The 26558-nt window shown below is 49.8% G+C and overlaps 1 protein-coding gene across 3 annotated transcripts; it reads right to left on the bottom strand.

The window, feature by feature from the left end:
- Positions 1-48: 48 nt before the first annotated feature.
- Positions 49-26368, bottom strand: CAPN7 (calpain 7). 3 transcript variants are annotated; one of them, XM_068156973.1, is made up of 21 exons: positions 26171-26368; positions 24402-24510; positions 22947-23104; positions 20758-20825; positions 19488-19688; positions 18761-18847; positions 17630-17756; positions 16891-16976; positions 15736-15829; positions 14043-14189; positions 13481-13587; positions 12337-12457; positions 11977-12121; positions 9934-10033; positions 7692-7827; positions 6802-6877; positions 5771-5916; positions 5083-5145; positions 3789-3919; positions 2753-2845; positions 49-2671 (listed from the first exon to the last, which is right to left on the bottom strand). In XM_068156973.1, exons 1-21 carry the CDS (start codon positions 26270-26272, stop codon positions 2527-2529), a joined length of 2442 nt encoding a protein of 813 aa, XP_068013074.1. In that variant the 5' UTR covers positions 26273-26368; the 3' UTR covers positions 49-2526. The 3 variants fall into 3 exon arrangements, with proteins under 3 accessions (XP_068013074.1, XP_068013076.1, XP_068013075.1); XM_068156975.1 differs by lacking the exons at positions 5771-5916; positions 7692-7827; XM_068156974.1 differs by lacking the exons at positions 24402-24510; positions 26171-26368 and having other exon boundaries at positions 22906-22974.
- Between the last annotated feature and the right edge of the window lie 190 nt (positions 26369-26558).

Here is a 26558-nt window from a genome sequence, read left to right as displayed (position 1 = left end):
AGGTAAATTCCCCTTCCCCCATGCAAGCAAACAGGCAGAACTGATCTCTGATCAATCAATGGAAAATTCCTTTTATTTTACACTTCATCAAAGCCATCAGTGGAAAGGACAGAGTGACAGGTAGAGGACAGACAAAGGGACAGGCTCTCCCTACTCCCACTTCTTTGGAGCTCTCCCTGCATTCTGCAGTGCAAGGGGAAAGGGGCTGCCTTTATGGGTATAAAAATAAGCCTCTGGTGTATCAAAGTGTGTGTGACCACTTCAGCTGCTCTGAAGTGAGATGGTATAAAGCTAATGGTACCCTGGAGCTGTTCTTCTTTGGTATGTCCACACAACCTACCCCTACCAGGACATATATCTGTGGTCAGGTGCAGCATCACTGTACAAACAGAGGGATGAAACCTACAGCAGGGAGCAGGACTGAGGGAACAGAAGCTGTTGGTATCCCTCACCCATAGCCCTGCCTCTCATTCAGTCTGAGAACTGTTTGCACAAGAGTAACCAAGGACTGACCTGTGTCTGTCTGACACAACCCAGCAGGCTCTGTGCCAGCAGCAGCACTGGGGCTTGGCTGGAGCCTTGAAGTGGGATAAAAAAAAAGAGAAATCCTAGAATGCTCTCCTTTCAAACCATTGCCCCTTGTCCTAAGGAAAATGTCAGCTTGAGCAGCAGCTCCCTGCAGTTATCCCCCTGCACCATCAGTGAGAATTAAATCCTTCCTTTCCATCCTCAGCTATCCCTTGGGATATCATAGGAGGTTGTGTCTTTTCATGTTCAAAAGCTTGAATTGCATGGTTAAAGGCAGAGGAGACCTAAGGGTGAAGAGGTATATGAGTGGCTGCCTGGAAGTGAGGTGACACAACCACTGTCCTCATGACAGGGCTCAAGAAATGCTCGGTGGCAGAGAGGAAAGAAAAGGTCAGCCTAGGTGCTGCAACTGGAGCAGCAGTTCACTTCCCCATTCCTTTCCTGGAATCTTCTGTGGAAGAATTGGACAGCTTCTGTCCAAGCCTGGCACTGCTCTGAGCTGAGGGCTGCCAGAACTGGGCTTTTCTGGGGAAAAAGGCAAGAAAATCCTGGTGGAAAATTAATCTGCCACAGCCAGAGGCTGTGGACTAAAGTTTATAACAATGCTTTTATATTTCCTTTCCAATTCTCCACTCAAGGGTCCTGTCCTGAAGGGCCATGCTAGTCTGGGTAGGTGCAATAGAGGAGGAGCTTGGGTGATCAAGGGACACCAATACTGTGCTTGAACCAGCTGCAGCTGTGGGGGTGAGCCCCCTTCACTGCCTGGTCTGTGTCAAATAGAGTGGAATTGCAAAAAGACAAAACCCAGTGCAAAAAAAGGACAAAACCCTGGGCGGGGGGGGGGGAGACAAACCCAATGCATTTTAGGATCAGTGAGGCAGAATTTAAATTCAAGGCTTTGCTATCTTCTTCAGCTGCACTGGATGTAGATCTAGAGAAAGAGCACAGAACAGGCTCCTACAAACTCTACTTCTGCACTCCTCTCACTACTGACTGTTTCCTGAAGAGCTCTGACCCCGCTGCTGGCACTGGCCAAGTGTCTTTCAGTGGCTTCAGCTTGCAAGGATAAAGGCACCTTTCCAAAGCTGTATTTTCTGATAGGACCAGCAAGTGCATCTTCTGCAGCTGTGGTCTGAGGGGCAGGCTTTCAATGCTCCTTCCCCAACAGGCAAGTTTTGTTCCTGTCATTTTTCTATCAGCTGTGCTGGTGGTGGGGAGTTCACTGCCTCCTGGGGCCATCAAGGTGACTGCCAGGCTCTGAGTGCCCCTTTGGCTGCAGAGCTGGCACTAATGTTGCAGGGTGTGCTGCCCACTGCTGCTGCCAAGCTCCTAAATGCCCCTGGGAAGGACTTCCAGAGTACCTTGTACTGTACCACTGTGTGATGAGGTAACAGCTCTGAAGTAACTGGAGTGAGGCCTCAGCTAAAGCTAAGCTCCTTCCCCTTCTTTCCTCATGTTGTAGAGCAGCTGAGCACAGCCCTCAGCAGCAGCAACTGTGCACTGCCATGTGAGAACTACTTCAGTGCTAAAAGCCCTCAAGATAACAGCAGAAGCAGGCAGTGGAAGCTCTTTGGTGCTGAGACTGAAGAAGCAGAACACACAAGAATACTTTTCCTCACATGTTTACTTTGAAGTAAATCTTAACCCCCTAACCCTGGATTTTGGGAGAGGAGAATCTCAGTGTTACTCCTTCAGCTCACTGGGCTTTGATTTGAAGTAAGGAAAGCAATAAATGGAGTTCTGCCAGCTCATGTCACCACCAGCACTGCAGCCTGCTCAGGAGCCAGCCGAGCAGTGCCTGCTCCAACACCATAGCAGCAAACCCACAGCCAACTGCCCCCCACAACTGATGGGGCCAGCAGCGATCCCATGTCTTGGCCTTTAGCATGGGACATCCCTTCCTTTTATGCCTGTGTGCAGTAAGAGTTATTCACCTGCTCCAAGACTGCAGGACAGCTCAAAGCCACCTCTTTGACCAGCAAAGCACAGCTTGTCTCCTCACTGCAGCTGTGACACCTTCAGGGCAGAGGTACTGTTAAAGTCTAAGAAGAAAGGGCCCTCCTGATGGGGCAGGAAGGTGGTGGGGATAACATTGTAAACTCCAGCAACGATATTCTCCACTTCCAAGTAGCAAAATCCACACCTAAGAGAAAGGAAACTCCCTGTTAGAACTAAGCTCTGAAGTGTGTTTCACACCTGGAAGGCTAAATCAACTCTTCATTACCTGTAGTCACCACTGCTCTTCTTCTGGAAGCCCTGGGAGCCAGGATCTCCTACAGTAGACACAGTGATGAGCTCAAAGCCAACGCTGTACTGCCTGCAAGAGACATGACACTGCTCAGACTTGGGGGGACAGCAGGGGGCCAGGAACAGTGGTACCAAAACCAGACAGTGTCACTGCAGCACATCCAGAAGTGTTGTCACAGTTGTGGCACAAAGGTTAAGTCAAACTTCCCCTCACAGGAGTGTAGAATTTGGAGGTAAACAGAAGAGGTCAGGCTCAGAACTTGCCTCTGTGAAGCACACCAGCCAGGGGCATGCCAAGCACTTCAGCCTGTGGTGATAGCTCTGGTGCCAGGCCAGTGTCAGAGAGCCTGGGGTGGGACCTAGCTTCTGTCAGAGGGATCCACAGGGGTGAGTTCAGCGGAATTCCTCCTGTGGCAGTAGAAGTGGGGACAGTACATCTGCCACCTGCTAAGCCATGAGCCCAGTGCAGACCAACCACCCAAGAGCTGCAAGGGCAGAACAGATCCACAGCCACCCCTCTGCACTTCATGAAGAGGGGTTTCCTCAAGGAGGGGAGGGTGGCTGGAGAAGTGCTGCCATTGTGTGCACAGCTTTGCAAGAGGCAAACACTTGCCTGCACGGCAGGAGAAGTTACTGCCTTGCAGCACTCAGCACTGGTGTTTGAAGAGATCACTAACTCTGTCAAAGCACCACTCTGCAGGGCACTGACAGGAACACTTCTCCTGGCCTCTTAGTGGCAGGGGCAATGCCCTTGCAGAGCTGCAGCACCTGCTCAGGCCCCTGTCTGGGAGCCTGCAAGGGTTTGGTATCCTGTGCATTAGCACTGCCGCCAAAGCAAACCAATTATCACTGTTAAGTGGAAGGGGAAGGAAGAGTTCTTTGTACCTTCTTCCCTTCTGTGCAAGGCCTGGCTCTGCCCAGACCTGACAATGAAGGGGAAGAAGGCTCCTGCTCTCCCTCAGGTGAAGGAGGCTGCTGGCAGGGCTGTGACACTCTGCTTGTCCTCTACCCACCTTGGTCCCCGCAACTCGATCAGTAAGGGTCCAGCCTTGTCCACCTGGAACTGGTACATGGGGTTGTTCTTGTAGGTGTCTCTGAAATTCCCACAGCCTCCAGCACTGTGCCCTTTCCACTGCCCATTCACCTGAAACAGGAGCACAGAAACACCTGAAGTACTGAGGGTTTGTGCTGCCCCAGGGCCAAAAGCTGCTCCCCTTGCAGCACTCTCTCTGCTGGGCAAGCACAAGTGCAAGGCTCTGTTCAGTATTCACTACACTCCTCCACCCACATCTGCCCAAACCTTGGCTCCTTCAGAGGCTGCTGCACTTCCTCAGCTTACATGAACTCAGTAACTAGTGCTTGTTGCTATGCCAGACTGCATCTCACTCCAGACCTGCTCCCCTCCATCCCATCCCATCCCATCCCCTGTCAGTGTTTGGCTCAGGCACTCCTTGCATATGAGTACAACGCTCCCATGTTGTAACCTTTGCAGGTGCTGCCTCCAGCCTTCACCTCTCCACACTCAGGACCAGCGTTACAGGGATAAGATGCCCCCAGGGACAGAGGCTGCAAGGACAAAGCCATGCAGGAGGACAAGCACTGCTCAGCTTTAACAGGCCACCTGTTTCCAGGGTCCTCTGCTAGCCATCAAGAAAAGGTCAGGCTTGTGGCACAGGCCAGGCATTCACACACACAGAGCTGAGAGCCACTTCTCCTCTTACCTCCCTCCCCAGCAGATCAGCATAGCAAGGAGCAACATTTGAACTTGAGATTTAATTTCCCTACCCAGTGCCCAAAACTCCCCCACAGGGCAAAAATCCTACCCTGCCCCCTGCCCCATCCACAGTGACCTGAGCCTGCTCCATGTGGTTAGCCACCCAACAGCCACCTTCAGCTCATTCACAGAGGGTTCCAGCCACAGACCTCATCTTCTTTTGAAACATAACAAACAGAGGTCCTGCCCCAGCATGGTTGCCTGCAGTGAACATTCCCCCAAACTCAGCCCCATTTTAAGAACCATCTGACAGAACCAAGGGAATCATCTCACTGCTCCCAGGAAGCTCTGCAGCCACTTGCTGCTCTCCAGAACAGGCCAGCTCCAGGGGCTGCTCTGTAAACAGCAGCTGGTACCACACAGTGCCTGAGCTCCAGAGCCCAGCTGCATGCCAGCATGGCCCCTGCCCACAATCTCAGGTCCCCCTTGGCTTTTGGGCAGCAGTGCCTTTCAAAACCTTGCACATCCCAGCTATGGTAAAGCCAACCCAAAACCATCCCCTGGAGACCCCCAAGCAGGCAGCACTTCCTCACCCGTCTGGAGGTGGTGTAAGGTGTTGGAATCTTGGAGAAGGTGAACTTGCAGAGGGAATACACCTGTGAGAGGCAGTAGCAGGTCACACACAGTCCTGTACTCTTCATATGGAATCCTGACACGAGCAGAGCTGCCTCCACAGGGCTCTCAGATAGCTGCTCACTATGATATCACCCCTCAGATAACCCTGTCAGGGCAGTGCTGGGACCAACAGGACTTTGTCCTGCCTAGTTTTTCTTCAAAGACCCAGCAAAATGGGAACAATCTGCGTGGTTCTTTTCTCAGTGGCAAAGACATCTCACATCCATCACCACACAGAATTGTTTTGGTTGGGAAAGACCTCTAAGGTCATGGAGTCCAACCACTGCAGGACTCTGCAGTTACAGAAAAACCCAAACACTGGGTGCAAGGGCTTGGAGAAATCAAGAAACTTTAAATCTTCACTGGGACCTAAAATAGGCTCCTTTTGAGACAGGACATTTGTTTATTCTAGGAAAGAAAAATGCTTCCCAGCTGCTTCCATTACTAACCCCACCCTCACTGCATTGTCTTAGCTACACATGGAGAACATGATCCACCATTGCAGCCAGGGCTCCATCACTCACAGCCCCCTCCCAAGAACACCACCAGCCCAGAAGCTGTGCAAATAAAGGGCAGCCTGGCACTCAGCAGAGCCTCAGCACATACCCTGATGGTATAGTGGATGGTGTTTTGTTTCTCATACTGGGACACCACCAAGGTGAAGGTGTGGGGCCCTGGAGAGGTCAGCTTGATCTTGGTCAGGTAGTGAGGGCTGTTGATGCGAATACCATCGATGTAGGGAGGAGGATCCGCTGAAAGAGAACAGGAAGAATACTTCCTTGGCCAAAAGCTCCCCTGGAAAACTTCTGCACTGCTTTGTGCCAGTGGATTTGGCCAGGGGAGTGGGATTGTTGGTGCCAAGGGTAAGCTGTAAGCAGACCTGAGTGCTCTCAGAAGAGCAGAGCCTCAAGATTCGCTCACTAAATGACAGATCATCTTCAGAGCAGCTCTGGTTCTCAGGAGAGGTCCACCACAAAGGACAGGACACACCTTCTGTACCTGAAGTACAGTTTAAAGCCCTGCCAGAGCTGCTGATCCATCTCCCACCACTGTCACTGCTCAAAGGAAACTGCCTGGGGTGCTGTTGGGATTGAAAGACAACAGAAGTGTAGCTGCACCCAGCACCAATGCCCATGCAGGACCCATTCTGAACAATTCAGTATTGGCTGTCACAGTTAGACCTTTGATCTCTGGCCCCTACTTGCTTCTTCCCAGATGTCTCCATTTCAGTGGAGCAGGAATGAATACAGCCAATTCCTTCAACAGGTCCAGCATGAAGGTCCTTTTATTTTCTTACACAAAGCAACAGTGGAGAGGGGAAGGGATCAATAATAAACTCACAAGGATCTTAGGGAGGGGAGACCTCAGCTTCACTGCCAAGGACTGAGCCTGCTTCATTCAGCTGGCAAAGGTAACCCTGCAGCCTGACCAAGCTACTTCCACAGCAAAGGACTCTCAAGGGCTTTGAGCTCATGAGATTAGAAGTGGTGATCAGAGAGGGCTGAAGGGCTGCTTCAGGACTGCTCTCTGAGTGAGGTATCTGGTTTCAAAGCAGGAAGTGCCCTCCCTCCCCACAAAGTCCCTGGCAATTCTTCCTTCAGCTCAGCCATCAGCCCTCGGCAGGAGGGGACACTCACCTGGGTAGTAAACTCTTTTGCCATCTGTCTTGTAGACCACCATGGTGATGAACTCCCGATTGTGTGCAAAGTCATCCTGCAGGAAACAAACCAGGTGGGGATGAGACCTCTGTGGGCTGTGACTGTGGCTATACACAGCCCCCTGTGCACTCATCAGCCCTGGGACCACCGCCTGCTGTCATCTGCTGCCTGCAGGCACTAAGGTGCAGAGCCAGTTCTTCAAAACTCACACCAAATGAATGGCCTCTGGTTGCACTTGCAGCAGTTCAGAGATACTGCAGCATCTCTGCTGCAGAACACCTGTGCCGGGGGGGTGTTAATCCTCCCATACCCAGCTGTGTACCTGCTGAATATGAAGCACACCTCTACACACCAGTAGCTACTGGAACCTGCTGATACAAGCAGAGCCACACTGATTCATAGCTTCAGAGAATGGGCTGGGTTGGAAGGAACCTTAAAGATCATCCAGTTCCAACCCCCTGCCAGGGGCAGGGACACCTCCCACCAGCCCAGCTTGCTCAAGGCCTCATCCAACCTGGCCTTGAACCCCTCCAGGGAGGGGGCATTCACAACCTCCCTGAGCAACTTGTTCCAGTGTCTCCCCACCCTCACTGGAAAGAATTTCTTCCTAATCTCCAGTCTCAATCTGCCCTCCTCAACCTTCAATCCATTTCCTCTCATTCTGTCACCAAAAGCCCTTTTAAAAAGTCCCTCCCCAGCTTTCCTGTAGGCCTTCAGGTACTGGCAGGCTCCTCCAAGGTCTCCCTGGAGCCTTCTCTTCTCCAGGCTGAACAGCCCCAACTGACAGCACAGAAAACCACATGAAGAGGTTTAGAGAGGATGCCCCCAGCACACAGAACAGCTGATAATCCACCCCCTCTGCCCCTCACCTTATCTGTGATGTGTCTGCTGAGCAGGACCCAGACAGCAGCGCCCCCCGGGGGGCACTGGACTTCCAGCCTGTACTGGGGGTTGTTGGCCAGGCTGTAGGCATCCTTCACTGGGCCCTGCTTTGCATCCCAGGTGCTGCAAGTGAGAGAGATGGACACCAGCAGGTGAGCAGGACACTGCCTTGTGCTTTGGCACCCAACACACAGCCACCCTGATCAGCAGCCAAGTGACCGATGGCTGCCTCCCACTGCAAGCCAAGAGGGGTGACACCACACATCAGAGCACTGCAGGCTGGGTTCAGAGATGACTTCACCAGCAGAGTGATCCATCAGGCTGCTGGACCCAGGCAGAATGGTGCTGGGGGACTGCAGCCATTGGAAGCACTCCACTCCATTCAGATTGACCCTTAGGAGAAAAACCATCTGGTTTGTTTGTAAGGATGCCTGCATGAAAACCCAAACCAATAACCCCCCCACCAAAGAACAACTGAGGCACTCTGCTGCCCCCTCATGAGCTGCCTAGAGAAGGGAAGTCAGGTGTGGCAAACCAGAAAGTGCTGGCAAAGCATGCAGATGTGGACAAAGCTGTTCCTAGGGCCCACTGGCCCTCCCACACCTTTAAAACTCAACAGCACAGGCTGAAGGCAGTAACATCAACTGAGCTTCAAGTAACCACCATCACTGCTCCACTTTTTACAGCAGCTGTCACTGTGCCAGGCACTTCCCTACACAGAGGCTCAACAGCCACCAAGTGTGAGGACAGACACTGGCAGAGCAAACCCCTCACCTCACCACACCCCCCCAGGATATTTCATCTGGACACAGAGGTGGAAGGAGCCTTTACAGATCAGCTCAGCAGCTGTACTCTGGGTGAAGGAGCTTGTGCAGAGCCAACAGAGCAGCATGGAAGCCATGGCAAAATGCAGTGGAAAAATAGAGAAAGCCTTGGCTTCTGGAAGAGAAACACAGCCTTACCCTCAAACTGGGTGACAAAAAAACCTGGATGTCACAGATACTGAGTAGCAGAGAGGGTCCTATGCCTGGAGATCACAGTATCACAGTATCAGTAAGGTTGGAAGAGACCTCGAGGATCATTGAGTCCAACCTGTCACCACAGACCTCATGACTAGACCATGGCACCAAGTGCCACATCCAATCCCCTCTTGAACACCTCCAGGGACGGTAACTCCACCACCTCCCTGGGCAGCACATTCCAATGACGAATGACTCACTCGGTGAAGAACTTTCTCCTCACCTCGAGTCTAAACCTCCGCAGCTTGAGACTGTGTGCCCTTGTTCTGGTGCTGGTTGCCTGGGAGAAGAGACCAACCCCTTCCTGGCTACAACCACCTTTCAGGTAGTTGTAGAGGGCAATGAGGTCACCCCTGAGCCTCCTCTTCTCCAGGCTAAACAATCCCAGCTCCCTCAGCCTCTCCTCATAGGGCTTGTGCTCAAGGCCTCTCCCCAGCCTTGTTGCCCTTCTCTGGACATGTTCAAGTGTTTCGATGTCCTTCTTAAACTGAGGGGCCCAGAACTGGACACAGTACTCAAGGTGTGGCCTAACCAATGCAGAGTACAGGGGCACAATGACTTCCCTGCTCCTGCTGGCCACACTATTCCTAATGCAGGCCAGGATGCCATTGGCCCTCTTGGCCACCTGGGCACACTGATGGATATTCAAGGTGAGGCTCCACAGGGCTCTGGGCAACCTAATCTAATGGAAGATATCCCTGCTGACTGCAGAGTGGGTTGGACTGGATGAGCTTTGGAGGTGCCTTCTAACCCAGACCATTCTGTGATTCTGTGATCTCATTCACAAAAGCTCAGCAGGAAAAGAAGGTTACTTGTGGCAACTACAGCTGGTGAACATGGTATGAAACTCCACAGCCTGTGGAGACAACACACCCTGCACAAACTGTGGCGGGCTGGGAAAAGGCATCTCAAACAGCAGCTGGCTCACTGCTTAGAGGTGGACTGGTCAAAAACCTGCTTTCTGTTCCAGTGGAGGGATGTGGGGCTGAGGTCAGAGCCTGGTTACACAGCTTTAAGTCCACAGCAACATCAAGGTCACTGGAGTTTGAAGGGTGTTACAGAAGTAACCAAAAGCAAAGCCTGGGCTGAGACTGAAAGGTGTGAACTTGAGCCAGCAACCTGCTCAGCTGTAAGTAGGAAGAATGAAAGGAAACGTCACATCACAACATTCTGGGAGACACTGGCACACAGCTTTATCTCTTGGACCAACCTGTGAATACATGTAGACTCCTTAAACAGACTTGGGTTCCAGCTCAGATAAATAACATCATAGTACTGGCACAGGTCCTCCCAGGAGATCCAGAAAATGCCTGCAAAGGAACATGCTGTTACTGCTGCCTTCCCAGACACCCTGGGTTTACTTTGCCTTTCAGAAGTCTCTCTCCAGGCAAATGACACAGCTTATAGAAACCAACATTGCTGTGAAACTGAGTGTCTGCATTGCTCAAACCCCTGAACTGAACCTTAAGACCCCAACAAAGCAAATTAAACCAAGAAAAACAAGTTAGGCTCTGCTTAATGGGCAGAGCACTGTTTGTTTGCAAGCAGTAAGCAGGTGTGACAGGATCTGGTGTACTGAACGCCATCAGCAGATGACCCTGTCTGCTGGTCTTGCCTTTGAATCACAGAATGGCTCAGGTTGGAAGGGACCTCAGAGATCATCTCCACCAACCTCCTCACCATGGGCAGGGACACCTCTCAAGTAGACTCTGCTGCGCAAGGCCTCATCCAGCCTGGCCTTCAACACCCCCAGGGAGGAGACAGCCACAGCCTCTCTTATTCATGAAGCAGGAGACTTATTGAAGATGCTGGAACTGGATGGGTTTGGGTGCATGCTGCAGGCACACTCGAGAGGCACTGCACAAAAGGGCTCCCTCAGAGATCTGCAGACAGCACTGGATGCTGCAGAAGGAGCAGAGACCTTTCTGAAAGGCAAATGCCCTTCTGCAGGGCTTCTGATCTGCCAGCAAACCCTTGGGGACCTCCTGGCTCCTATGCTCTGCTGCTCCCTGGTGAAGCTTCTTTACTTGGAGTGGTGGAAGACTAGAGCAGACTGCCCACAGAGATTGTGGAGTTTTCTTCACTTGAGGCTTTCAAACCCACCTGGATGCATTCTTGTGCAAACAGATCCAGGTGAACCTGCTTTAGCATTGGGGTTGGAGAAGATGATCCCCAGAGGTCACTTCCAAAGCTACCATTCTATGATTCCATAAACTGGGGGGTTTAGTCTGGAGAAAAGTAGGCTGAAGGGAGACCTTATGGCTCACTACAACTGTCTTGTAGTGAGGTGGGGGTTGGTCTCTCCTCTCAGGTAACAAGTGATAGGAAATGGCCTCAACTTGGCCAGGGGAGGTTTAGGTTGGACATGAAAGAAACTTCTTGATTGAAAGGGTTCTCAGAGCCTGGCACAGGCTGCCCAGGGAGGTGACTGAATGCCCATCCCTGGAGGTGTTTCCAAGAAGCAGAGATGTGGTGCTGAGGGCCATGGTTTAACATCAGCCTTGGTACAGTTAGAGAATGGTTGGGCTGGGTGGTCTCAGAGGGCTTTTCCAACCAAAAGCATTCTGTGATGGACAGAACAGGACTGGGCACTGTCCCCAGGGTTTCTCTGGACAGTGACATCAGTGCTGCTGCCTCAGAGGCAGATCTCAATCTACCCTGAAAGCTGGAAGCACAGCTTGTGTAAGGATCTGTTTATAGATAATGCAATGCAAGGAAAAGCTACCTGCTTACCTCCACTCCAGGACCTCAAACACAGCCAAGGCTCACTGCAATACTGATTACAGCAACTGTGCTGATGAACACAGGCAGATGGAGGAGGGAAGCCTCCACAAAAAGTCTTCTCTTGGATGAAGAGGCAGCATTAATGACTCAGCTTGCCAGGGACTTATGTCTGCACTGAGCCCCCCTGCACCCAATACTGAGACAGCAACACCTGAGCAAGGAGCTCACTTCTTATCAATGAATTGGAGCTCACTCATGAATTTGAGGTATACTGAGCAGTCCAGATTCAACTCCAGACAAACCTGGAATGGCAGCTTTAAATGTACAAATCCTTCCCAGTATTTCATAGAATCACAGAATCAATAAGGTTGGAAAAGACCCCAAAGATCATCAAGTCCAACCTGTCACCCAAGACCTCATGACAACATTTGTTTTGCTCTCTCTCTCTTTGTACTTCTACCTTGCTGCAGAGATACACCACAAAGACCCACACTATCTGAAAAGAGGGCGACTTTCAAAGCCCTGTTACCATTGTCTATCTTCTGAGCAGTTCTGGGATCAAAATTCAAGTACTTCTGTAAGTCTGGGGTCCAGTTCCTGGTGTCGTTTTCACTGTACCGACCCTTCCAACGCAAGTGGCTCCAGGGGTTTTTCAGCTGCAGAAATCGAAGTCCCTAGAGAAGTACAAAAGAAAATGGGCTGCATTCATCTCTTCTCAAGGTGATTTTTGTACCTGTGTTGATATGGAAGGTGGACCAACAGCTCCAGAAAATACAGCATCATGAAGCCTCTTGGAATTTCCCAGTGGAGCTCAAAACAAACTGTACTAGCCCAGCAGCCACCCATCACAGACAGGGAGCCAACAGGCACCCTCAGTTTCACTCCATACCTTATACTCTCTTATGTCCAGCACTGCATATGCATGGGTTGGAACCAAACCCCACTTTTCTCCTTCCTCTTCAGACATCACTCCTGTTGCTGTTGTGATGAGGACATCTCCCTTGTGAAATCTGTTCAAAGAGAGGTGGAAGAGAGCTTAATTAAAAGCTTCCAAGTTGCAAACTAACATTTCCCAGGCACTGTAAGAAAGCTGAGGAGTGAGAAGTTGATGCTTCCACACTTTTTGCAGATGCTTACACTGAAGTTGTGTGTCCCCCAGCATAGGCCTTGCAGGGTCTGAATTGTCAGCTCACAGCCACCAAGTTCTGCAGTTGTTAATGTCACGGCAATTGTTGCTGTGAAAACACAGCAGCTGTTGCCCAGCTAAAATCCCAGCACATGCAATGCCACTGGATCACAGATCAACACATTTCCAGTTCAGCAGAGGTGAACACCAGTGATGCTATAATGGCTAGATCCCACCCCAGCTGCAGTCACACCTCCAAATTGCAGTGTCCGAAGAGCTGTTGACATTCAGCTGAGAGCTTCTCCCAACTGTAGAAAGAGTCATGCTCTCTTACCATCAGAGAATTTATAGATTCACAGAATGGTGTAGGTTGGATGGGACCTTCAGGGTCATCCAGTTCCAACCCCCTGCCATGGGCAGGGACACCTCCCACCAGCCCAGCTTGCCCAAGGCCTCATCCAACCTGGTCTTGAACACCTCCAGGGAGGGGGCATCCACAACCTCCCTGGGCAGCCTGTTGTAGTGTCTCCCCACCCTCACTATCAAGAATTTCTTCCTAATCTTCAGTCTAAATCCACCCTCCTCAAGGATGTTTCATTCCCTAGAGCATTCCCTGCTGTTGCACTGAAATGTATCAGAAACTGGTTGCATTAAACTGCTTTGGAAGATGTCAAAGTGCTCAAGAGCTGGCATTTACAAGGCCATCTGTAGCTGTTACCATAGGGGAAACTGCTCTGACTGCAGGCCTGATATGCTGCTGCTCCTCCTCCAGGAGGTTTCACCTTCCAGAAAGCACAGCTTTAGCAGTACTGAGATGCTCTCTGTGGCCACTGCACTGCTTTTGCAGTGCTAACACAGCTACCACACAGCAAGCACTTGCATGACCTGGGGAAGGGCCAACTCTTACCTTTGATAAAGCATTCTGAAGGTGCTGTCTTTATTGAAAGCCTGATTATCAGAATGCATAGCAATTCTTTCAGGTATCCAGCCAGTCAGGGCATGGAGATCAATGTTCTGAAAGACAGAAATCAAATGCACACTGTAACAGTACAGCTCTGCACAGAAAGGCTCAAGATTAAGACTGTATGAAAAAACAAACAACACCCAACCAATGAAATGATTTGATTAGTTGAGGACAACATGTCCAAATAACAAAGAAAACAAACCCAAAACTTCAAGTGAACTGCTGAAACAAAGTGGAATCTCAGAGTAGCAGAGGCATGAGTGGTGTGATTGGTAAGTCTGAAGGATGGGATGTCGTTCAGAGGGACCTGGACAGGCTGGAGAGGTGGCTGAGGAGAATCTCATGAGGTTCAATAAGGCAAAGTGCAAGGTCCAGCAACTAGGTCAGGGCAATCCTAGATATCAGTGCAGGTTGGGGGTGATGAAATTGAGAGCAGCCCTGCAGAGAAGGACTTGGGGGTGCTGGTGAAGGAGAAGCTGGACAGGAGGCAGCAATGGGCACTTACAGAATTGGATCCAGGAAAATCATATCCTCCCATGACCTTCATGTAAGCCTTTTCTATCAGCGACACCCACAGCTCGTTCTTGTTGTTAGAGTAAGAGCAGAGAAGTTCCCCACTGTGATCAACAGGTAATTGGTCATCTATGATCACCTGTGTGCCAGAGACAGAAGGCATCATCAAGTCTTTTGGAAGTGCTACCTTGAGGCTGCGTTCCAAAGTGTTTCTGACTGAAGAGATGTGTAACAGTTTCTCTGTTTGCTGCACCAAGCCTCCAGAATGCCTTAACATCTACCTAGGGAGTGAGTTAGCAACCTGTTGATCTTGAAGGACATATTGTAAACCAGGGTGAGGAGACACAAGCTAAGGAACTGAGCAGCTCAGCACGCAGCAAATGTGCAAACCAATGCCAGCTAAGAAAGGCTGATGGTTAAGGAACATCCTTATTGCTATCTAGGAACCTGGCTGAGTTCAATGAACATTTAGTTGTCCTGAAGACTCAACACCATAAGAGGATGATGTGGGGAAGGGGATGCTTCCCCAGATGACCACCACAGACCCAGACAGGTGTGTCAGTGTTTTGCCAATGTAGCAGGATGGAAATACACAGATGTGTTAAACTGTACCTGTGCAAGCCTGTGGCTATGGGATAGGCAGGAGGCAGAAGTGTGTCTGACAGGTACTGCCTTATAAAGCAACCATGGAGAGCCCTGGGTAGGCAGGCTAGATCTGTGGAAACATTGTGCCACGCACCCAGCTCCCAGTGGAGCAGTGCCCCCTCTCTAAACATGTCTGTTCCAAGAGTCAGAGAACAGAGGAATCCAAAACCCAAACTCATTAACATGCAGCTCCTCATACACAGCCAGACCTGACCATGGTTCTCCACCCGCTGCTGGTCTACACAGTGGGAGCTCTGCTGCCAGCCCTGACTTGCCCTGGCTCACACTGGGAGACCTGGGATCACTTGCCTTGCTCCTCCCTCTGCAAAACAGTGGTGGTGAAAGCATGCTCTTGGGATGTGTCTCCTGCCTGTTCTAAGAAGGAGCTGCAGAAAAGCCCAGCATCAAAAGGGAAGAAAACCCAAAATATTCCTCACCTAATTAGGAAACAGAGCATGGACTGTGCTTGGCAGCCAGCAGCTGTTTCTCTATAATCATAGAATGGCTCAGGTTGGAAAGGACCTCAAAGCTCATCTCCTCCAACCTCCCCACCATGGGCAGGGACACCTCTCAAGTAGGCTCAGCTGCTCAAGGCCTCATCCAGCCTGGCCTTGAACATACCCACGGAGGAGGCAGCCACAGCCTCCCTGGGCAGCCTGTTCCAGAGTCTCACCATCCTCCTACTGAAGAACTTCTTCCTCAGATCCAGTCTAACCCTGCTCTCCCTCAACTTCAAACCATTCCCCCTTGTCCTGTCTCTAGACACCCTCAGATAAAGCCCTTCTGAAGCCCTCCTGTAGGATCCCTACAAGTTCTATCACAGCCCTTTCACAGTCTCTAGCTCCACGTTTACATTTCTCCTTTGGAAAGCAAAAACCACCCAAGGCAGCAGCTGCCAAAGTGTAACATTTTTTCTTCAACACCACTTGCCAACAAAACATATCTAAAGTTTTTGCTGTGCAGACATCCTCAGAGGAAAGCAGACCAAGCCTTTAAAATATTTGCCTCAAGCAGTATGAAGTCACCCCCAAGCCATTTACCTTTCTAGGCACACCATTGATGTGAAGCTTCACCATGTATTTGCCACATGGATTATATTCTGGTTCTCCTTTCTTATTCTGAGGGTAAATTATGCTGTTAAAAAAACACACAAACAAAAACACAAACCCAAACAGAAATCAACAACCAACAGCTGGAGGACACTGACATAAATGACACTGCTGTACATACCCAGTGGGATTAACAAAGCCCGTGCCTGGAATTTACACTGAGCAGAGAGATGGAAATAGGAATGAAATAGCTCAAACTTGGTAAAACTGGCAGGGATGGTTAAATAGGTTTGAATTTCCAGGCCTGGCTCTTGCTGCAGTTTTCTGGTTTATATAGTAAGCAAAAGAATAATAAATCAGAAGTAACCCATCTGTTCTGCCAACAGAAGCAAGGCACATAGATTTATCTGGCTATTAAACAATGGATATTTACATCTCTGCAGAAGAAACACAATATCTGCCTGAACAGGTCAAACACCGGAAGGAGAAGTCAGTGCATGACTGCCCCAGTGAAGAACACAAGTTCCATTCGAACAGCACAGGTTAAAACAACCACCAAATAACCCAGGAACAACATCCACACACTGGTCTGCCAACAGGCTCCCATCATGGCCTCCTACATCTGGCCAAGATTTATCACAGGGGCCAGCTGAGTGGGACTGAGTTGGGGCTGTTGTGTACTGCACAGCAGCTGGCATTGCCAAGTAGAAAAAGAAACCCAGAAAGAAAGTAAAATTTCTACTAAAACCAAACCAAAAGTTTCCAAACTATTGATTCCCTCTCCAAAGCACATCTGCAGTTAGACTCCAGGGTCTGTACATGCCCCTGTAGAAAGGTGGCTGCCCTCTCACACAAGTCTCAGGAAGGTGAAGGTGACATAGATGCTATTTTTCACTCTGTCACAGAAATAGTGCAAAAGCTCAGCAGAATGCTGTTGGATATTAAGGATTTTCTTCACACCAAGGCTTCTCAGGCTGCCCAGGGAGGTGCTGGAGACTCCTGGAGGGGTTTAAAAGATGAGTGGATGTGGTGGGATTGTGAGCTCTAGGCAAGTTGTTGGACTTGATCTCAAAGGTCTCTTCTAACCTCAGCAGTTCTGTGGTTCTGGTAAGTCTGAAAAGGTCTCAGGAAGCAACAGCTCTTTACCTTGTGATCAGTTTTTTGTTGTACCTCCTCTCATATGCTGCACTGATAGCTAGTGATGCCACAAAGGAGCAGTCTGATACTATTGTCTGTGGAAAGGAAAGCAGTGAGAACATTTACTAATCACTTGGATACTTAAAAGACAAAGGGGGTGAGGAGAGGGAAGGAAAAAGGGGAAGGATGTGAACCAAGAGGAACTGCTCAGTGTGAGCCCCCTCCAAGGCAAACCAGTTTGGATTATTCATGGCCATCAGAGGAAAGTGCAGGTACCTCAGCACTCACCCACTCCCTGCCTCCCAAAACACAGTGTCAGGCAAACCCCCTCCAGTGCTGATTTCAGAGCAGCCTGGGCCAGCTGCAGCTCTGCACTGAACAAGGCATTTCCACTCTTCTCAGGGGCCACTTTGCTTCTTGTCCAGTTCAAACATCAACATCTTGCCCTTATTTTTTTCCATGTTGTCAGTTCAGTTAAGTGAATAATTTGCTGCAAAGTACAGCTTGGCTTTTTTAAACACTGCCCTCAGCACCACCCCAGGAAAAGAGGATTTCCAGATGGAATTCCTGCCTTTCACTGCCACTGCTAACACCTGTTTATTCCACATGGAATCTGAAGTGACACTGTCTTAAATAAAGAGCCAAGAGAATCACCTTCACATCAGGGTGTTCCTTTCTGAACAAGATGGGCTCACACAGCCTGCAATAACCTGCTACTGGCACAGGTGCCTCTTGATGAACAACTCACCTGCTTGATGCTGAAGCTGGACACAGTGTAAATCATGGTGGGGTTATTGGTGATGTCATCCGGTCGCACCCACCTGGCAAACATTGCTTTCTGTTTGGGGGATAAGGGTAACTTCCCACATTTATCACTGGATTTAAGAGGGGAAAGAAAAAAAAACAGTAGAAATGGATCAACAGCAGTTCAGAAAAAGCTTTTCATGGTATGTCCAGGCTTACACATGTCTGAGAGATGGTGCAAAACACCTGCAGAATCATCACAGAGCTGGCAAACATTCCAGTCACAACCTTCTCTTCACAGGGAGCTGAGGCGGAGGGAGCTGAGCTCATGAGCACACAGTAGAAGCAGGAAATGGGCCCAAGCTGCCAGCCCAGACCTCCAAAAGGCCACTTTCAGCCTTATACTTACAGCATGAAGAGACAGATGCAGAAGCACTGCGCAGCAAGATAAGCTTTGATTATAGGATCACAGAATGGTTTGGGTTGGAAAAACCCTTTAAGCTCATTGAGTCCAACCATTCTCTAACTCTGCCAAGGCTGGTGCTAAACCATGGCCCTCAGCACCACATCTCTGCCTCTTGAAACACCTCCAGGGATGGGAATTCAACCACCTCCCTGAGGAGCCTGTGCCAAACTTGGAGAACCCTTTCAATTGAGCAGTTTCTTCTCATGTCCAACCTAAACCTCCCCTGGTACAATTTCAGGCCATTTCCCCTTGTTCCACCACCTGAAAATAGAAGAGGCCAACCCCCACCTCACTGCAACCTTCCCTCATGGAGCTGTAGAGAGCAATGAGGTTTCCCCTTAGCCTCCTCTTCTCCAGGCTAAACAACCCCAGCTGCCCCTCACCAGATATGTTTTCCAGACCCTTCACCAGCCTCACTGCCCTTCTCTGGACCTGCTCCAGCACCTCAGCACCCCTCTTGGATTGAGAGCCCCAAAACTGAACTCAGGACTCAAAGTTTAAACAGTTTAAGATCAGACTGGAAGAAGGGAAGTGGAAACATTTAAATATCTCTTCCTGAATTATGCTTAAAAGCTTAGTGTCAAACCCTGAAGGAGAAAACCCAGAAACAGCCAAAGTGGGAGAGCTTTGGAAATAACCCCAAGAGTTCAGTAACTGAATGACACTTACGAGAATGGCATGGGGAAGGCAAAACGTTCCCTCAGGTCCACACTCATGAAAGGGACATACTCAATGCCATTGATTTTGGAAGTTTTCCTACCAGACATAAGAGAGAGATTGTTACAAACCTATCTATCATCTTTCAAAGGCTGAGTTCCAGAAAGTAACAACAAAGTGAGTTTTGAAAAGCTACGACAGCACTTCTGAAGACAAGACACTCCACCTGGAAGGGAAGTGACAGCAAAAGATACTGGATGTAACAGAAATGAGTCCTAAAAACACTCTGCTTCCTCGATTGCCAGTGAAGAGGCAGTTGTGCAGTCTATGAATCTTTGTACCTTGGCATCTTGGAGACAGATCTCTCATGAGCTCAGTCAGGTAGCTTATGGGCGACACACCAAAATCATGGAATGGTTTGAGTTAGAAGGGACCTCCAAAGGCCATCTAATCCAATGAGCAGGGTTAGTGAGGCTATGGGAAGTAATCCTGGCAGGCAGTTGCAAGAAGTTGTTTAAACACACTCTGGAAAGTCTGCTCTGAATGACAGCCACTGCTTACATCAGCAGAGAGAACACAGGGATTCACTGGGTGTGGGTAACTGCACAGTGGGCTTTGGAGAACCTGGGTTTCCAACCTGTGTTCTACACCTCCTGCTTCAGCTGTTTGATTCTGCTAAGATGCACAAAGGACATGAGCACAAATGAAAACACTTTGGAAGAACTCATCTCCAGCTTACCTGAGCACTTCTATCTCCTCTGCAGTGTACCTCTGACCTTGAGGTTCACTGGCTTGTACTGCTCTGATGGTCTGTGGCTTGTCATTCAAAGAGAAATCAGGTCCCAGTGGAAAGAAGGTTCTGACTGGCTGATTTGGTTTAGCTGCCGTTGACTTCTCCTTCTGAGATGACTTGGACATAGATTCCTTCAGTGCCTCTGCTCTGAAGTGAATAAAAATGCATTTGGTGTACAACAGTGACGAAAATGCTGCTCTGATTCGACTCTGCTTGGTGCACATTCCAGCATGTGAAGTGGAATGAACAATGAACAAAGTCCAAGCTGACCACTAGCACTTTTCCTAAGAAGAGCCCATTTCTGATGCCAGCATTCCTTCATTCTCAGAACAAGCCCACCAAAACAGAGGAGACTAATTTGTGTCCTCTGCTTCAGGATTTGTCTGTCAGCCACAACAGCAGTAAGAAGCCACCAGCACCCTCACAGCCCAGCTTTTCAACTGCTTGGAGACGGTGTTTTCAGGAGCCAGGTTTTGCTGCTGCTGCATTAAGCAGCTGGACAGTCCCACACGTGCAGAATACAGGGGCTTTGTTTCAATGCAGACTGAGGAGTGCTGAAAACTTACACTGGAACTGACCCCATGACAGCCTTTCATTTGCCATCACACAGATGGTGTGGGACGAGTTACACTGAACTTACACTTGTGCAATTCATTTCAGGTAGAAACTCCACTAGATCAACCCACACAAGGAGACTGTCACACCCAAGGTAGGCCTGTCCCAGTTTCCAAGCTGCTGTCTTGTGAAGGGATGCTGACACCCTGGTGCTGCCCTGGTTTCACAGAATCAGAGAATCATTAAGGCTGGCAAACACCTACAAGTCCAACCATCACTCAAGCACCATGACCACTTTCTCCTAAAGCACCACATCTACACACTTCTTGAGTACCTCCAGGGATGGTGACTCCACCACCTCCCTGGGCAGCCTGTCCCAATGCCTGACCACTCTTGCAGCAAAGAAATTTTTCCTGCTCTCCAACCTAAAGCCCCAAAGAAGCTCAAAGCTGTGGGAGAGCACTCCCAATTTATCTCACCGAAGATAAAGGTGTACACTGCCACTAACCTACACACAGCCCTCTCTTGGCTGCCTGTCCTGGGATGCCCAGGGGGCTGGCACCCCAGCTGCTGCCTCCAGCAGTGCTGCTGGGACTGCAGAGAAGCCAGCTCTGCCCAGAGCCTAGCACACAGCACCCCAGAGCCAGCAAGCAGCACTCACCTGTCCAGTGCCTGCCGAGCCAGCTGCTTCAGCTTCAACTGCAGGCCTGCTTCTGAAGTTTCTGTAGCCTTAGGTGCAAAAGAAAAAGCCACACATCAAAAAAACCCCCAAACCCACAGGTGTGATAGGCTCAGTCTGCCCAACTCCACACTCAACAGATGACAGCAAACAATAACTAGTCGGGTTTTTCCCCAGTTTTATTTTGAGGCAAGAAGTCTTTTATTGAATCTCAGCACAAAAAGCATACTAAGCAAGGCATCATTTGGCTGGTCTAGTGAATGCTCCTGGAACAGCAGTGGTTATTTTAGAAGCCTTCATTGTTAAGGTTTATTATTTTGGCAGATGTTTTTTTATGTATGCAACACTGTACACACAAAATCTGCCAGAATAATTAACCATAACAAAATATGGGCAGAAAGAAGACAAGCCCAGAAGTTAGGTATGCTGCTGAGCTTAGAGGTGTTCCAATTCTCTTCCCCAAATGAGTCAAGAGGAGCCATGGTTAGCTTAGGAAAAAAATTTTGAGGGCTCATTTTCATAAAATACAGAATAGGATTGCTTGGAAGCTAGCAGTTTTGCTCTTGCATAAAGTAATCTGACAGGGCACCACAAGAGTGCCAACTTCTGCTGCCTCTTGGGAGCGCAGCTATGGCAGCTCAAGCTAAGCTCTCTGTGAGAGGCTCAGCATAAGGGGTGGCCTCTCCTGTGGCACCCATGAGCAGGTTTCATGTTTGGCTTTATCCCATGATTGATCTTTCCAACTTGGCTAGGTCAGCTGAGGAAACAAAAGCAAGCTACTTCCACCCTGAGAAACCCCACTAGAAACACTCTGGAGCTGCTGACTGGAGAAGAAAGCAAGCAGTGGAGATGGAGCACCTTCATCTAGGAGCCAGCCACAGGAGAGGAAGAATGGCTGCTCTCTGAGTATTTCATAGTTAAGGAAGAAACAAATCTCTCCACTAAGCAGAAAGCAGCAAAACTTCAAGAGAGCAGAGTTTCTTCCATCTTTTCATCAACCCCAGGGACAAAGCCTAGAGTCACCTCAACAAAGTAATATGCTAGGCAAGATTAAAAGAAACTCCAGCAGCATCTGTATCTTATGAGACACCTGATAAAAACAGGTGAGTTAATAAGAGACAATTTCAGGCTAACTTCAACATCTCCAAGCAATATTTGCATGCACTGACACAGCAGGAGGAACACAGCAGACGAAGAGGAGTGTGCTGCCAGGGAAGATTTTATCTGATAGACTGAAAATATTCTGTTCCAACAGCTCAGGTGGAAAAACTAGGGCAGTTCTATCACCTCTGCCTGGTTACACTATCACCAAGGGCTTCTTACCCTCCAGAAAACCAGTTCACAGAATTCAGAGAATGATTTCTCTGACATGTAGCAAAAGCAGCAGTCCCCTCCCAACAACCCAGGTATATTTATATGATAAAAAGGGCAAAGAAGGGAAAAACAGACTTGGTGGAGTTACATTATGATGGTGAGCTCTTCCTGTAAAGAGTTAGTGAAGTCAACTGGACTTGAGGGAAAAAAGCAGTACCTGTAATTACCTCCTCCATCATTCACATAATGGCCAGGTCATTCTTGTCATTAATTTCAGTGTGAACTCAATTCACTCCTAACAGTTTTAGTGCTGAGCAATCAAGTAGTATTTTTTTACTACTTATGTTTTCAGAAAGTGCTACACAAAAAGGGTCCCTTCAGTTACTTCCTTTAATGCAGTCATAAAGTAATAGAGCTGACACATCAGCAAGGCACCTTCAGCTTGATCTGGTTTTCCTTTCTGTTTTAGTGTTGTGTTTGCTGCACAGCCAAAATTAACATGGGGAAAAACATCCAGCATCCATGGAGGTGGGGAGGGGGGGCATGGAAATATTCCAGAATACATGGGGGAGGAAAAAAAAAATCCAGACTATTCCTGGTCTTTAAAATAAGATGGCTCAGGAAAAAAACAAATCACAAGGCCCCATAAATGCAGGTTGTTAAATAACAAGATTACAAAGACTGGAGGAAACACTGAGAAACAGTGGGGAGGAAAAAAAAAAATGTCTTTTACAATGGTTTTTAGAAATCCAGGTACTTTGTTTTTAAGCCAGCCTTTAAGGGTCAGTCACTTGTGTAAGTGGAAGAATTTCTTACCATCACGTAATTCAACCAAGTTACCCTGGGGCTTAACATACTGTTTGCAAACAGAGCTCCACTGCCTCCGTATACAGCTCCACAGCTTCCTCGGCATTGCCTTTATCGTCTTCATCAAAGGCCTGGGTAACCAGGAAGTGAGCACGCTCCAGGTCCAACTGCTGCTTGGACTTCAGGGGGTCTGTGTTCTGGCACTGAACTAAAGGCAAGAGAAAGGGTTTAGTTTTACACCCTTACCAGCACTGGCACACCAGCAGCTTGAAGCAGATGCTATAGTCCCTTTCTTACACCTCCACTGACGTAAAACTTTGCATCACTTGTGCAAGCACATCACTCCTGGGCAGGACAAGTTCCTCAGGTGTCATCTCATCTAACTGCCCTGCTGTTGCCCACGATGCCCAGGGAGGTAGTTGAGGCCCCAGCCCTGGAGATATTCAAGGCTTGACAAGGCTCTGAGCAACCTGCTCTGGTGGAGGATGTCCCTGCTGACTGCAGGAGCGTTGGACTAGATGACCTTTGGAGGTGTCTTCCAACCCAAACCATTCTATGATTCTGATGCCCCAAGGGAGGAGAGGGATGCACCCTCACCAAGGCTGCAGACCTCACCAAACTGACCTCTCCAGCACACAGCAGCTATTCCAGGGGACCCAGACAAGCCAAAGCAGCTGAGGAAGCATGGCCTCTCCAGCCAGGAGAGATGGCTTTGTGGGGGACCCAAAAGCAACCTGGCAGCAGCTGCAAGGTCAGCAAGAAAACAGATTCAGGCTCTTCACCGCTAGGCAAATAAAGGAGTGAGAGCCAGTGGCTGTCAACTGAATCCAGCTAGATGTTAAATAAAAATAATCAAGTCCCTAGGATAACTGCACCTGGAAACAGCAGCACCAGGGAATTTCTTTCCTTTGGCTTTTTCAAGCCCTGATCAATCTGGTCGAAAAATCAGCATCTGCCCTGCCCTGAGGAGGAGACTGGTCTAGAGAATTCTGGCCCTGTGATTCTAGGATCCTGAGAGCTGCAGGTATCCAAAAATGTGACATTTTGGTTTAAGCATAAACACTGAAAGTGGATCAGACAAGGAAACCCTTCTGAGAGCAAAGAGCTCTTTCTACCCTCTCAGTTGGCAATTCCACACAAACACCAGAACCCACTCGCTTCAACCCCACCATGAGCTGAGCCTCAGATGTGACTTCTGACTTGTTCCTGATCAATTTCTGTTGCTATACTTCAATTGCTTTCCCAGGTTTGCTTGCAGATGTGGTTCCTAAGAACATTTAGGAGAACAGCACACCCATACCCAAGCCCTCAGGGAGGAAGTCTCTGCTTCCTTTCTGATGCATCAGCACCGACGTGCCTGTTGTAGTGGTGGTCCTTCACAAAGGATAAGAAACCCAGAGCAACAAAAGGCAGAGCAGAGATTATTGATACATAATTCACAGCACCAAAAGGTTTTCCATTCCATTAATTTGAGCAGAAGTTTAATTAGAAAGCTCCTTACCCACCTGCTGAATGGAGAGCTTGAACTCTCTCCAAGTACTCATTTATCTTTTCTTGAATGTTTTCCAAGTTGGACCCTGCCATCCCAGCATAAATCAAGGCTTGTGCAGCCTCCTGCAGGGAGAAGCATTGGAGACAAAGTTAATGTTTGCTGCCTGGACAATTATCTGCCATAAAGAGAGGGCCTACAGCAGCCATGAGCTGCACAGAAGCCAGACCCTACATCTGCAAAAAGCCTCAGAGCAGGAAAATTCTGATGGAAAGAACAAGTTGCAAGTTCTGAAGGAGTTCAGGATTGTTTGCTCACACATGGGACAACTTATAAAACAATAGTTTGAAGGTCTGTCAGGCTGGACCTTGGGACTGTCTCTATAGCAGTGCATAGAATTAGGAGATAAAGCAGTCACTGAAATCAGTTAAGCTCAAAACCTGCCTTTTCTTTTTAAAGATGTGGATTTAAGGTTGGGACAAAAAAATACCCTACTTGTAAATTATTTGCATTTAATCTGCTAAAAATGAGAGCAAAGCAACACAAAAGCTTTTCAAATCCCAGTGGAACTTTGGTTTAGGAAAATCTTCTATTTAAGTATTGCTCACATCAATCTGTCAAATCTGGGACGTCTACAGGTTTGAAGTTGCCCAGCTCCTCAAGCTTTGCTTTCTAAATGTTTGCATGTACACAAAGCATGGGCTCCTGATGGCAATCTCCTGCCAGGAGGGGGCCCAGACCCCCATCATCTGCATTAAGGCTTTCTCCACACTGCACACAGCCACCTGTAGTTGCCCAAGATGCCCATCCAGTCACTAGAGTTATGAAAACCATGCAGGGCTCGGCAGGGCTGGAACAAACAGCCGGAGCTGCCACGGTCTCAGAAGCACCTGGAGAACTGTGCACTTAGACCTCACATACGTAAACTTAATTCATCCAAGCTAACAGCCAGCTGAAAAACAAATCCTCCTCTTCCTCCTCCTCTCTTTTCACACTCATGCAAAGGCCACCACCACAACACTTTGCTTCTAGCACGTTTCAAAGACCTCCCAGTGCTCTGGAAGTCCAAGGCCAGGCACAGGGCCCCTCACAGCTGGAAGCGGCTTTGGGAGGTGATGGAAGCTGTGGCATGGGCACTGCAGCAAGGGCAAACGCGGGCTCGAAAGGACTCGCCGCTGGCAAGGCAGAAGTGAAGGCAGAGGGTATGGAACCTTAACACAACGCCACAAAACATAAACCCAACAACCCGAGCGTCCCGACACTGGTGAAACACGCACGATGGGCGCACCAAAGTCAGCAAACACCAGCTGCTGCCTATAGATACTGAGCGGCACCGGATCAGCCTCGTCACATCCTTGGTTGCACCAGCCTGAAGCCGCACAGGAATCAGAGATGATTCACTCCGGCCTCCAGCCGCCCGCCCCGCCCGCGGCTCCCAGGGCGCTCAGCGCGACCCACACCGGCTGAGCCGCCAGGCCCGGCGGGGAGCTGTCAGGAGCAGAGCGCGGAACCGCCGGGGCTGCGGATAAAGCGCCTCCAAGCGGCGCTCTCGTCCCCAGGGCAAGCCCAGCAAGGGTCGGGAGAGGCAGCGCGCCGTACTGCCGGCAAGGCCGGGCCAGGCCGGGCCTCAGGGGAGCGGCGGGCCGCGCTTCTCTCCTTTAGTGCCCCGGCCCTCGGTGGGCTGCGGCCAGGGCACAGGACTACCAGCACTAGCGGGGTCTCGGGGCGGTAAGGGACTGGGACGCCAAGGCCCTGGAGGGAAGCGGTGGCCGCCACCCGCCGTACCTTGTAGTAGAAGACCGCTTCCTGGTAGCGCCCGTTCTGGTCCCGCTGCACCGCCAGCTGCGCGAACTTCACCGCGTCCAGCTCCAGCGCGCTGGCGTCCATGGCCGGTTACTTACCGCTCCTGCCACCCGCACCAGCCGCAAGGCCACTCCCAGCCCACGACCCCGCCGCGGCCCTCAGACGGGAGTGGGCAGAGCAAGCACCGTAAGGGGCGGGGCGCCGCGAGTGGGCGGAGAGTCGTGAGTGCGAAGAGTGCCGTGAGTGGGCGGAGAGCCGTGAGTGGGCCGAGTGCCGTGAGTGGGCGGAGAGTCATGAATGCGCAGAGTGCCGTCCGTGGGCACGGCTCGCTGTGACCTCAAGAGCTGCCTCTCATGGACAAACAGCTTCC

This window comes from Melanerpes formicivorus, unplaced genomic scaffold (genome assembly GCF_026170545.1).
Source record: "Melanerpes formicivorus ecotype bairdi unplaced genomic scaffold, bMelFor1.0.p_v2 SCAF_35, whole genome shotgun sequence".
Classification (NCBI taxonomy): domain Eukaryota; kingdom Metazoa; phylum Chordata; class Aves; order Piciformes; family Picidae; genus Melanerpes; species Melanerpes formicivorus.
Note: the sequence above shows the minus strand (reverse complement) of the source record. Positions and strands in the feature narration are given on the sequence as shown.

What these genes read in the sequence shown, in the direction of transcription:
- CAPN7 (XM_068156973.1), bottom strand. Translation starts at nt 26,272, where the DNA reads ATGGACGCCAGCGCGCTGGAGCTGGACGCGGTGAAGTTCGCGCAGCTG. An exon ending in TTCAGAATGCTTTATCAAAG is followed by an intron (nt 12,458 to 13,480) that starts GTAAGAGTTGGC and finishes CTCTTTGAACAG; the next exon opens with ATTTCACAAGGGAGATGTCC. An exon ending in TGGACATAAGAGAGTATAAG is followed by an intron (nt 12,122 to 12,336) that starts GTATGGAGTGAA and finishes GTACTTCTCTAG; the next exon opens with GGACTTCGATTTCTGCAGCT.